The sequence below is a fragment of the Salmo salar genome, chromosome ssa06 (genome assembly GCF_905237065.1).
Source record: "Salmo salar chromosome ssa06, Ssal_v3.1, whole genome shotgun sequence".
NCBI lineage: Eukaryota > Metazoa > Chordata > Actinopteri > Salmoniformes > Salmonidae > Salmo > Salmo salar.
The window spans coordinates 39,644,508-39,657,977 of record NC_059447.1 but is presented as its reverse complement, the minus strand read 5'-3'; the positions used below and the strand labels follow the sequence as shown (position 1 = coordinate 39,657,977).

The following is a 13,470-nucleotide window of genomic DNA, read 5'->3' as shown; positions in this document are numbered from 1 at the left end:
CACACGCCTTTTCAGTTCTCCCCATAAATTTTCTTTAGGGTTGAGGTCAGGGCTTTGTGATGGCCACTCCAATACCTTGACTTTGTTGTCCTTAAGCCATTTTGCCACAACTTTGGAAGTATGCTTGGGGTCATTGTTCATTTGGAAGACCCATTTGCGACCAAGCTTTAACATCCTGACTGATGTCTTGAGATGTTGCTTCAATATATCCACATTATTTTCCTTCCTCACGACGCCATGTCAGGAATTGTGAAAAAATGAGTTGAAATGTATTTGGCGTATGTAAACGCGTATGGCGTATGCCTTCCCTGTGGCTCAGTTGGTAGAGCATGGTGTTTGCAACGCCAGCATGGTGTGTGCAACGCCAGGGTTGTGGGTTCGATTCCCACGGTGGGCCAGTACAGAAAGAAAAATAAAAAATTGTATGAAATGTATGCTCTGGATAAGAGCGTCTGCTAAATGACTAAAATGTAAAAATGTAAACTTCCGACTTCAACTGTACATACATACATACATACATACATACATGTACAGTAGGCCTGTATGACAGGACAGTGATGCAATTGTGCATGAGCAAATGTGAAGTTTTACAATACCAGTAACATGGTCACAGATCTGTCTGCACATAGTACAGTCCGCTGTCTAGTAGGGCCAATACGATATGTATTGCGATTCTCACAATTCTAACATGTACTGCGATTCGATACTGTGACTTTATTGCGAGTCGATCATTCAAAAATATTGCTGCTGCAGAGGGACAAGACAGTGCCATGAGAAAATGAGTTTGGAACAGTCACGGAAATACAAGTGCTGAAAACAAAATGGCCTCCCTATTTATAAAGAAGATGGAGAACAAGCTATGAAGGACAAATACTGGAGTTGTGGTGCAGGTACAGCCAACTAGCGCAAAAATAATATTGCGATATTGTCAAAACTATGAGATATACCTTCAAAAATAATAACCCGTTATGTAACGGGCATGGAACTTTCCTCCCATCACTACCGTCTGGTCTATCTATGACAACTAGTGCACAGGCTAGAGGTTCACATCACTTCATAGAAACACAACTAACCTACCAAACAGAGGCTACATTTTGCCTGTCTGCTACACAGGATTACTGTACACAGCGCCCTTATCTGACACACATGCTACACAAGCTGGGGGAGGGAGGTTGTCCATGACTATTTAATGATACATCGCGTGGAGGAGTGAAAGCAGGCCAAGACGGTGCTTTTCCAGCGCCTTGCTTCAGAGCCAAGCAAATTACAGTCATTATCGAGAGGAAGTAGCTCGACAACATGTGCAATACCCAGGAGCGCTATTCAACATGACAAAAGCAGAGGAAGTTGGGAATAATATTGTCCAGCTTTTAAAGAAAACATTTCATGACGGCCGCTTCTGCTTCCTGCATTTGCACTGAGAGACGTCTTGGTTGTTCCCTCTAGGTGCAGCACGCTTACATGTGACGTAGTGGCAGGCGCGTTACACCATCCTCCTGGGTCACGCTCAGCACAATGTTCAGAAAGAAATATACAACGCAGAACAAACATCCCTCTCTGTAGAAGAACAAGCCACGTCAGCTCTGTTCACGTCATGACATTTCTATCTGCTACTGAAAGTGGCTCTGGTTTAGGCCGAATGGAAGCTCCTGGGCTACTGCTTGACTGTGAGTGGTGGGGATGAGAGTGAGAGTGACAGTAGGAACAGTGAGACCCAGGCAGGGCACCGGCCACATAGGGGTTAACAGGGGAGGACGTGAAGAGCTGTCAGGGAGGGCTGCTACTACAGATCAAAGAGATATGCAGCCCAGCCCAGGGCGGCGGATGCACTGCAGGCAGAGAGGGGCAGGTCTGAATACAGGGTTGAACCAAGAGCAGTGGAGCAGAGTTGAGCTCAGCGGAGCGGAGCACAGACGCACGTGCACAGGAGTGTGAACCGTGAACGTGGTCCTCTCCATCACACAGGCTGAGGGAAAGCCAATTGCAGGTCACGCAACGACTCACTGGACCGTTTAGACACAGCTTGCGCACACATCTGCAAACATCATCGGACTGGACATGCACCGAATGTACCGTACATGCTAACAACCACATCCCCAGAGAGGGATATGTACACATGTAGACCGTGACCACGCAACACAGAGGCCATACGGCATCCCCTGTGGAGTACGGATGTTAGCCATGGTCCCCCTGGTGTCCCAGGCAGGAAGGCAGCTCACCATGTGAAGGCTTCGGCAGTCCACCAGGGCAGTGAGCTGATGCAGGCCGATCTCTGTGGTGTTCAGCACCCCCTGGATCTGTTCTAGATTCCCCTGCAAGACACACACAAACACACATACACTTTAAAACAGGGCCAGGTCGACATTTAACACAGCAAATTAGGCCAGACCACTGTCTCAGTGTGCGTGTGAGTGTATGAGAGAGATACTGGCAGTACTTAATTGTGGTGTCCTACTTAAACTAGTAAAGAAGGTTGGTATGACGTCATCAAAAGTAGCGAAACTTTGGGAAAACTCCCAAACCAGAACAGAGTCAGCAACCCTGACGCCTCACGCAGACAGACTCCAGGGTTTTAATGGTGCGCACCCCATTCCATTGAAATGAAGGTACTTCCTCCGAAAGCTCAAACTTAGGCTCTACCGCCGTCTGTCTGCACCAGGTGTAATAACAAACCACGTCCTGATTCTCCGATGGACTGTAACGGCCCGGCAGAGAACAGCGTCTGTCCAGAGGTCTATTTTAAATGACTAAATGGGACACGAGGGCTGATGAGTGTTGATAGAGTTCTACATCTCTGGTAGCCCAACAGTACATGAAATGTTTCCATGAACTCAGCGTTTTGTCTCTTCACCGTGCCACTGAAGTAGGCCTGCCTCTCTCGATTTTCCAACACCGTCCCAAATGTCAGGCCTCATTTGTTGCTCTGTGCACACAGTGGAAAGATCAGCGCTGGACAATACAACACTGGGCTGTACAGAGGACGCCAGTGAAAGTAACATGAGCATAAGGCAAAGGTGAAGTGCCAGCAGACTTTTGTGGCCAGGTGCACTCGTCTCCTCCCTCTCTCTGCCTCTTGGTCCATTGGTTCCATTCAGTGGACTGTTCAACCCTTTAGAATTGCTACAATAGTACAGCCGGTGTATCCAGACCAGGGGGAAAGGCAGGGTGTGTTTGTGTGGCGTGACTGAGCCAGCAGGTATACAGTAGTATCAGTACACTGGCAGGTGGCGTTCGCAGCAGGATGTAAAGTGATGGATCTCAGGAGTCAGGACGTTCACCTTGGTTTGGGGGTACTCTCTGGTGGCCGAGCGGAGCAGCTCAGACACGTCGTCCTGCATCTCCACTAAGGCTTTGTGGCTCCCGGACAACTTCTACAACACAAGAGGGAAACACAACCGCCTGTATCAGACATGGCATGGCTACTTGTTCAATGTCTTTGTGAGAAACTCCTGACCCTAACACAGGAAGAAAAAAAAAAGTCATAGTCCTTTCTGATGGTCAAATATATCCCTTTACACTCAACCCAATGTCGACACATTGACACCCTGGTACCGGTGAGATATATTACACTCACTATGTATCAACTCTTTTTTTCTTAACAGATATAGCGGTGATAGCTAGCCTGGGCTTGTGCTGCACTGAGAAGAGGAAAGAAATACTAATCCATTAAAAGCAAGTCACGGATAGGGTCTTACGGTAGGGTCTTCAAATCACGTTCATATTTCACCCTGGCAATGGCCTGAGTGGCTGTTTCGCAGTTCTACATTTAAACCTCCAGGAAAAGCTGACATTTGGCCTAAAAGATGAAAGGCACAGGGAGTGCACAGGGAGTGCCTTTCAGCAAGACTGCTCTTCTCTAGTTGGACTGGTACAGTGAGTGTACGTCATAATATGCTTTTTGTGGCCCCCCAAAAATGACTCATTTACTTTAAAAGGCACAAAAAGATCCCTCGACAGTCTGTTTCTTACACAATCTCTCTGCATTACTCCATAGCTGCCTCCCTGAAGACAGCCTTGACCAGTATTCTTTGAACAAAAAGCTTTTCTGGGAAATATGTTTTAAGATCTCCGTTTTGCGACACTTTAACGAGCCAATAAAAAGCAACAAAGTCTAAGTGGAAAGACGATATTTTCCCTCAGAAGTAGCGGTTGTTGACTAGTCTTACTCCTCTTATTAAGACTGTACTTTCAGCCAGAACAGGCACTAATGACGTCATTTCCACCAACTTCGCCCGCTGGGTCCGAGGAGTTGGTGTGAAATGTTCATCTGAGACGGCAGTCCACAGATGAATCTATAAAGGCCGCGTGTGATCATCATCTCCCTTCCTTTCGCCCAATGGGATCGCCTCATTTACACGCAGAGGTCATTCGGAGGTCATAGATGAGAGAGAAGATATGTGCATACATTATACAGTATGTACGTGGTGAGGCGCATTAGCTAGATGAGAGTCATCTCACTGTTTAGCCTCATTAGATCAGATAAATTATAACCGGCATCAAAGTCACAGGCTAGCCTGAATCACGCATATACTGTATACTGAAAAAGATATGAATACTAAACACGTTATAAAACCAACATCCCTGGTGTCTGTGAGGCCTATATCAAAGCGCTTTGCTAAAATATGATGGTCTGTTTGAAGTAGCCTACCTGTTGGAAAGGGTTGGTTTGGCCCACACTGCATGTCATGTAGTACTGCAAAATGTCTGTGGAAAAACACACACAACAGGACTGGATCAGATGATGTGAGCAGTACCACAGACAACCTCAGTCTAGATAGTTCTAGTAGTACAGTGACTAGAAGGTGAATTGCATGAACACATTCTCACAGAGGCCATCATGTTTTCTCTCCAACCATTTCTACTGTGAAAGCAGGTCCTTTAGAAGCTGCAGTATGTGGGAGCTCTCATTCACCACCATGTTGACTTACTGGATGGTATTTCTATTCCCTGACCTTGACATCCCATAGCCTTTATATGCCACTGCCTGAAGCAGTGCCCAGTCTACTGAATGTCAGCTGGTGAACCCCATAACCTACAGCGATGTGGTATCGTCTCAGGTCAGCTTCCCCAGAGACAGAGAGACGGACAGAGATTGGGTTATTTTTTGGGGTTGCTTTTCTGAAGGAGGGTAAATAATGTTCTTTGGGAGGGCCTGCAGAGTAATCAATGGCTGCCGATTAGCTGGGGGCTCGTGAGGAGAGGAGACTGGGGGCTCGTGAGGAGACTGGGGGCTCGTGAGGAGACTGGGGGCTCGTGAGGAGAGGAGACTGGGGGCTCGTGAGGAGACTGGGGGGGCTCGAGAGGAGACTGGGGGGCTCGAGAGGAGACTGGGGGGCTCGAGAGGAGACTGGGGAGGGCTCGAGAGGAGACTGGGGGGGCTCGAGAGGAGACTGGGGGGCTCGAGAGGAGACTGGGGGGCTCGTGAGGAGAGGAGACTGGGGGGGCTCGTGAGGAGAGGAGACTGGGGGGGCTCGTGAGGAGAGGAGACTGGGGGGGCTCGTGAGGAGAGGAGACTGGGGGGGGGCTCGTGAGGAGAGGAGACTGGGGGCTCGTGAGGAGAGGAGACTGGGGGCTCGTGAGGAGAGGAGACTGGGGGCTCGTGAGGAGAGGAGACTGGGGGCTCGTGAGGAGAGGAGACTGGGGGCTCGTGAGGAGAGGAGATTGGGGTTGCGTGTCTAACGTCACCCTACCCTACACCCTGGTCAATAGTAGTAGAGCACTATATAGGGAATCGGGTGCCATTTAGGACAGAACCTGGGTCGATGGGGACGGTTCAGAGCTCCGTAAACAATGCTAATTGTTAGCTAGCAGCACGGTCAGGCACACTGTGCCAGTAGGATTAACAGTATCCTGCTTTAGGGAACTCAATCTGGGACGGTTTGAGAAGGAGACATGTATTCTCACCCACACACTCATGCAATTGAATAAATAATGATATTTGGGAGTGCGTGACTCAAACATAGCACAGCATGGCAGAGGTTTGAATCAGAGTGGCTCTCCTTCTGGTCCCCAGTACTAATCACAGAGAATATCACCACCAACATAACACATGGCATCCTATTTCTGATGTCACACTGGTCTGTGACGTCCACTGATTACCACACAGTCAAATGGGTTCCGGATACCCACCCACCCACCCACCCACACCCACACACAGGTAGAGAGAAGAGCAAGTCTGCCCTGGTTACGGATAGGCCAGTTCACATCTGCCGTAGCTACTCTAAACTGAGCTCCCTTCCTGTGAGTCTCATAAACAGTGTAATTATGGCACTGACAAGGGAAATGAACTGCTCATTCAATGATATCCTTGGATGGCCATATACAACAGGCTGAATAGGAGACCTCTCCTTTACGGCTTGTAATAGTGTTTAAAGCAGCCAGTCAGAGATGACAGACTCATAACTTATCTTTGTGGGAGCTGCAATAACTGGGTTGAGGATTTTACTACCATAATGGCAGAGTGATGTAAAAGAGAAACAACAGCTGAAACATTAAGCAGAAAGCGGGAGAATAGAACAGCCTTTCTGGTGGGGTTTGGACAGGGCAGTAAAGATACATGTTACAGCCAGCGAGGGACAACAGATAAGATGAACAATGGAACCTGAGCTGTTGCAGAGTGAAATATAGCCTGTTAGAGTTCGTTTACCAGGGCAAAAATAAAACAGGAAATGGCATGCAGTAATAAAACCAACGGCTCGTCCAGGACGGCCACTTTCTTCGCCTGACGTCGAGTGACAGGTTTGAAATAAGGACAGAACGGAATAAAAGGGAACGAAAAAGGGCGACCTTTTCAAAGGCTGCCGTTTGCAGATTGAGAACAACCTTAGGGGTGGAAGGCAAGGTCATTCTTAGGGGGGTCACAAACATGTACCGGACACCCTGTTGAAGAGAGAGACTCTCTCAGTCATATCACCAACGGCGTGCCAATTTAAAATCAAGTCTTACGACGCCACATAAACGTTCAGCTCCCTTCTGAGTCTCAACCACCTTACATTCTTCTGAAATCATTTCCATTTCTGCGTATAAACACACAGGCATGTTAACACGCAGGGGAAACAGGAAGCAGTAACACCCCTGATTGCCCGAGTCCAGCCCCAAGGCAGCGGGTGAAGCTACTGTACTGAACAGAGATGATGCGCATAGGTCTTAACAACAGTTCCACTAGCCAGGATCTACAGTTAATGTTGGCTTTCCTTACTGGAACTCCTCGTCTAGTGTTCCTATTGAGAGTAGGCAGAGAGGGCTTCACAATGACAGGGTAGAGAGCTCTATTCTCTCCAGCAATGACTTGACTATGGAGTGGTGATTTAGAAAGAGGATGACACTAACTGGGTACTACTGTTGGGGGGAAAACGTGGTTAATCAATACAGTTACATATCGGGGGTATTTTTGACCATGTATCGTTTTGACAATATCGCAATATTATTTTTGCGCTAGTTGGCTGTACCTGCAAAACGCAAGTATTTTTACTTCATAGCTTCTTATATGAAATATGGAGCCAATTTGTATTCAGCACTTATTTCCACGACTGATCAAAACTTGTTTTCTCATGGCTCCCTTGTGTGAATTGCAAGGCACCTAAGTATGGTGATTATATCGTCCCTGGCAATTCTCAGCCCTACTGGTGACTGTGTTAAATTACGCAGTACTTTTCCACAGATACCGTCGACTGCAGTAGAAACACACACACACACACACACACACACACACACACACACACACACACTCTCTCTGCCTGCCTGCCGGCCTTCCTCCCTCACCATAACATGTCTCTCCTCATCCCCCTCCTCCACTGGTCTTATCTCATTCACACACACACACACACACACACACACACACACCTTCACACACCCCTGGCTCCATCTCTCTCTCCTCATCATGGGACCAGATTGGCCAATTACGCCACGGGCTGTTTTAGACACTTAAAATGCAGCGCGGCCCGTCACCCCTGGCTTGTCTGCCCGGCCACAGATGCTCCGGGGGTAATTTATTGAGTCCTATTACAGGTTTGAGGAGGTAGCTCATGCACCCCAGCCCAAGTCCATAAATCTGAAAGCAATACATTTCACTGCTGGCCAGAGAATAGAAACAGGTTTCTCTCTCTCCCCAGGGTAGGATGGGAGATTGATTAAGCATCACAGTGATTGGGCTTGTCTGGCACATATTAAAGCTCTTTAGGCATTTGTGTCGTTGCTCTGTCATTGTCTGCATCATATCCCAGCGTGTATGCTACTGAAGGGAATGAATCCAATCATTTGTCAGAGCTATCAAAAACATTCAGACGAGAGTATCCCACGACAAAAGAAACACATATTTTTATCACAGACAGACAGTGTTCGAGCCAGACTTGTCATTGGTGTTATGCATTTCCCCCTACAACGATTTTCTGTTTTCTACAACTGTTGTAGTGTTCTGTCAAGTTGGAGAGAGAGAACGCAATTCAGCCAGCAGACGGTCCTCCTCCAAAACAAACAGGATATGAAAGCTTGTGACTGTGAGAAATTTAACAAAAACCTGCCTCTCAGCGTTCTTGCACAAGCAACTTAAAAAGTAGAGTTAGAAGTGAATCTCACAGAGAGCAGTGTCTGTATTTCACTTTATGATTGATCTCACAATAAAACGTGAGGAATCTAAGCCACTGGCGATTCTCTTAACGAATCTATACCTTTATTGAGCACGCCATACTGTTCGGTCATTTGGGTGACGAACATGTCAGGAGCAACGCAGAAGTCACTGGAGGTCTGCAGAGAGGGAGTAAAACACATTCCCACGGTGGGGAAAAACCAAACAGTCAGAAAGCACAACAGGACCTTTCCCAACAACACAGTAGTTAGAATAATGAGAATGCATAGCCTGTAGGATAATCAGTCTCACTGGAGGATTCCATCAGGAGATAAGAAAGATCGCATTCACCATCGTGTCCCAGAAGGAAGACGAGGCAGGGGTGGGGGGGGGGGTCATCTCTGATTCATATGCAGGGGAGGGAATTATCCATTTGAAATGGTGTGGGAGGGGGATTTGCATAAAGACAGATCCCACTGGGTCCTAAATATTTGATAAAGGCATGCCGCGCACAATGAACGGCACACTGTACCAGCTATAAATTGTAGTAGCTAGTCTGCCTCGCAATTGTCCCTAGATAAACTTGGCAAGTGTTAACAAACCTAACTTCATGAATCATACTGATAGTACCTTATGCCAAACATTCTATTTTGTTCAGTGTCAGCTGGCCCACTGCAGTGACTCAGGTAAAAGGTTGTACAGGTTCTAACTCCCACACTACTGGGACTGAGCTCTGGGTTCCAAGCCTCAACATAGAGATATAGAGCCATGTTCCCATGGAGACACTCACAGCAGACACAGCCAACTCCAGACCCAGGGAGGCCCAGCTGATGACCAGAGCCAGGATGCCCAGAAGACACACTCTGGGGAAGGAGAGAGAGAGAGAGAGGGAGGGAGGACAGAGGTTAGAACAGGACTGCCGCCCAGAAGACATACCAGCCCGCACAGAGACGCACGATATTGAACTTCACTCAACTTTACTACAGATTCACCCTGTTGGTTTACACTATCAACGTTTCCCTCTACTGTGGGAATTGTGATCGAATCAACATAATATTGGTGCCTTTCAATGCAACATACCGGGAAAAAAAGTGAGATTCTGTTATAGGCAGAGCGCATCGGAGGAGGATTCTATTGCATTGACAGGCACGAGCGACCGCGAGTTGATGCACTTGTTTTGAGATCAAAGTGAAGAACCGCATGTATCCGCGTGCACATTTTAGGGCTGACCCCATTTAGTAGATTTTTTTGGTTGACCGAGATTTCTTTCGTTTTTATTTACCATCATTGTCTACAAGACATCTGTCTGATTGGCACCTGTCTGAGTGGACTAATCCATTGTGGAAGCCATGGGGATGGCACAGTCCATCACTAAGACGTGCTACTGAAATTGTATATGGTTATATTACCTAAGAACAATGGTGCAACACTAATAAAATAATATTACTTTATAACAAATGCGCTTGCTCCCGCGTTGGATAGTGGTCGCTGTCCGTGGTTCTGAAATATCAGTACGCTGTTGAATTGGTGCTTTTCCTAAATCATGTGCATAATAGCAAAGTTAGCTAGCATATGTGGGAGGCAGCAGCAGAGATTGGAGACAAGAAAACAGCTCCTGCCTTAATTGTCTAAGAAAAGTGAGGAGAGAGGAAACTTAATTAGGTCTATAATCAATAGTCCTAAATGTTAAATGGGATTGGCTTTATAAATCATCCATATACATCTACATAAATAAGACAGATCATGCTTCTGTTGCCTGTGAGTGTTTGAGTGTTTGCTTAATAACCTACTGATTCCGTGAGCACCAAGCCTCACGCAACCACAACAAGTCGGATAAACAATTTCACAGATTCGGCTGTTTTTAATCTTTGCTATGCTGTAATAAAGTCTTTACACATGTTTTCCCGTTAGAACAGCCTCTCTGGTATTACTTATCATTTATTTAGTGTTTACACGGTTCCAAATTATTTATAATAATAACAACCCTCCTTTTTCTTGATCTCCTTGTTATTATTACTATTATGATCATAATTATAATAAGTAATGTCATTGTCATTAGTAGGCTTAGTATAGCAGTCTTGTATAACCACCATGGAGCTGTAGGCCTAAGAGCACCTCCTGTTTAGTCTTAATACCGTAGCCTATATTTCAATAGTTAAATAGGCTACAGTACTGTATCAATCAATCATTCAGCTGTTCATGTCATCGCACAGCATACGAGTCATTAATTATTTGAAATGCAATCAAGCATTTTAGTTAAAAAATAAAATAAAGCACTCAGTGCTTGCTCCTTACCTTCTTTTTCTTGATCTCTAGTATTTTCCACAACTAGTCAAATTTATTCCACACATCTGACTTCCTCTTTACCTCCTGAGCAACCAGTAAACATTCCTGTTTCAAGTTTATTTGTCACGTCCTCTGCATCCCTTTTGCTGTCACGTGTTACGGTGTTCAGAGTTTGTTTTAACTAATTCATTGATGTAATTATGATAAGCTATAGATCAGGCCCTATTGGTCACGTGCATGCGATGCATACATGTGTCACGTTAAGAGCAAGGGTCAAGGGAATAGGGAATGTTTTTCCTAAACAAATGAGGGATTTAGGTAACAGAACTTTTCAGTCAGAAATGGTTGTAATTATGTTGCATCTTCAACAACATGGACAGATGGATAAACTCTGTTGATGTTATGTGGTGGTCGCTGCAGCAGGGAGAAGAGAGACAACGGGTGCTAGTCACACAGTCATTCGCTGTCATTTAAAAAAATAAATAATTAGAAACACAACAGCAACAAGTCTGAGCCCGTCTGGCACAATCAAATCAATTGCGGTCGGACTCCCTCTAGTCATTTGTGTCTTAATTATTTAATCAAACAGTGTGCTTTAAGCATCAGACAAGCTCAGTGCATATCGTTGATTTGATTAAAACACATAGGATGTGTCTATGTATGAAAAATACACGTTTAAAAATTCTGACCAATAGATTGGTCGAAAGAACAGACGACTCTTGGGACAAAGTTTATATATATATATATATATTTTTTTTATTTTTTTCGGGGATAGCTCTAGCACATTTGTTCATAGGCCTATTCTTTGCTAGTTAGTGCGTTATTAGCCAAATTATACTGTAGCACATTTCTGGTAAGCAATGGAGGAGTGATTGCTTCCTACAAGATCACAAAACTATTGATGGGAAAAAATTAAAAATAGATGGTTACATATTCGGATATCATTTTTATGATATTTCGTATCGTCTTGACAATATCGCAATATTATTTTTGCGCTAGTTGGCTGTACCTGCACCACAACGCCACTATTTGTCCTTCATAGCTTGTTCTCCATCTTCTTTCTAAATAGGGAGCCCATTTTGTTTTATGCACTTTTATTTCCATGACTGTTCCAAACTCATTTTCTCATGGCTCTGTCTTGTGAGCAATATGTTCAGAACGCAATAAAATGACAGTATCGAATCACTAATACATATAGAATCGTGAGAATCGCAATAGATATATTGGCACCTAACCATGAAAACATTGTATTGTGAGGTCCTTGGCAATTCCAAGCCTTCACAAAATGTGCACATTTCTAGCACTCTTTGAAAAGCGAGTCAGGTAAATATCTTTTTTTTTATGGCTTCAAGGGGCAATGTTGTATTTTAAGACAGGCTTGAATAAACTAAGTAGACAATATGCAGAGGGTAGCATACATTTTTGTCTGATCCTGTGAAATAATAATAATAATAATGTTATGGGAATAATAATGTATTTTATTTTGTAAAGTGGCCTTTTGCATCAAACACAATACAACAACAGTTCCAGTCACCTCCTTGTCTGAAGGACAAGTAGCTAAAACAGGTTAATGTCAAGCCCTGCATGTTTTCAAAAGTCTCATGGAATGTAGGCCTGTATCATGGAAGACTTATTTCATAGTTATTCCATGCTAAAATGTTATGGGATGCATTTTCTCCATAGTTTTTTTATGGTAAGCCGACATTATGATCAAATAGCCACAGTAGGCCACAAGCAGCCCACAAGTAGGCCACAAGCAGCCCACAAGTAGGCCACAAGCAGCCCACAAGTAGGCCACAAGCAGGCCACAAGTAGCCCACAAGTAGGCCACAAGTAGGCCACAAGTAGCCCACTTGGCCACTGTTAAAACTAACCAAAATACTGGGTACAGCCTCAGTTCACACAGTAAAAACGCACTGGAAGTTGCACAGAATTTTCATAACATTCAAGTTTGCTCCAAGGAGACAGAAATGTTCTCAATGCCGCAAAAAAATTGAGGGAACATTGCCTGGGACTGGGAGTTGCTTAGCCTTAACCCCAAACGATGGCTATTACACATTTTGACTGATCTAAATAAAATGCTGGAGGGTTTAATGATGAGCTATAAAAAAGGAAACCTTGATTTCAACCCTAAACACCCACAGGGACTTGGGATAATGTTTCCCTCAAGGAGAGTTAGGGTTAATTATGTTAGAGGAAGTACCCCTTCATTGGTCTCTGGGCAGGGCTTGAGGATGACCTGGGTCTGATTCACTGAGGATGGGTGAGATGAAAGGACGTAGGAGGGATAGGAGAGGAGGACCTGGGGGAACCATGAAGCCCAATGCTCTGGAACTGACTCACATGACAATGAGCCACCCAAACTGACCCCGCTGTATCCACAGACACAGATCATTAAATGAAATAGAAGGGGAGGGACAGAAGAGGACAGGCAGTGCTGAGCTTGTGTCCTTGATGCCTTTTAAAAAGGATCTTACATACTTTCCTACAGAGTTGTCAAGAGTTGAGACGGAGGAATTTTCTGAGAGATTAGTTTTAATGCACATGCCAAATGGACTGTGACTGGCTGACACTTTATGAAGCGTGAACTCGTCTCACATAATCGCAATGACAAGGTTATT

The 13,470-nt window shown here is 45.2% G+C and overlaps 1 protein-coding gene across 2 annotated transcripts in view; it reads right to left on the bottom strand.

Moving 5' to 3' along the window:
- The window catches only part of LOC106607330 (protein tweety homolog 3), a 69,176-nt gene that overhangs the window by 18,893 nt on the left and 36,813 nt on the right, over positions 1-13,470 (bottom strand). For both annotated transcript variants that reach the window (XM_045720546.1, XM_045720545.1), the window contains exons 6-10: positions 9,354-9,426; positions 8,667-8,742; positions 4,649-4,704; positions 3,279-3,371; positions 2,220-2,312 (exon numbers count right to left, since the gene is read on the bottom strand). In XM_045720546.1, coding sequence (XP_045576502.1) covers positions 2,220-2,312; positions 3,279-3,371; positions 4,649-4,704; positions 8,667-8,742; positions 9,354-9,426 — 391 coding nt within the window. The remainder of the gene's footprint in view (positions 1-2,219; positions 2,313-3,278; positions 3,372-4,648; positions 4,705-8,666; positions 8,743-9,353; positions 9,427-13,470) is intronic.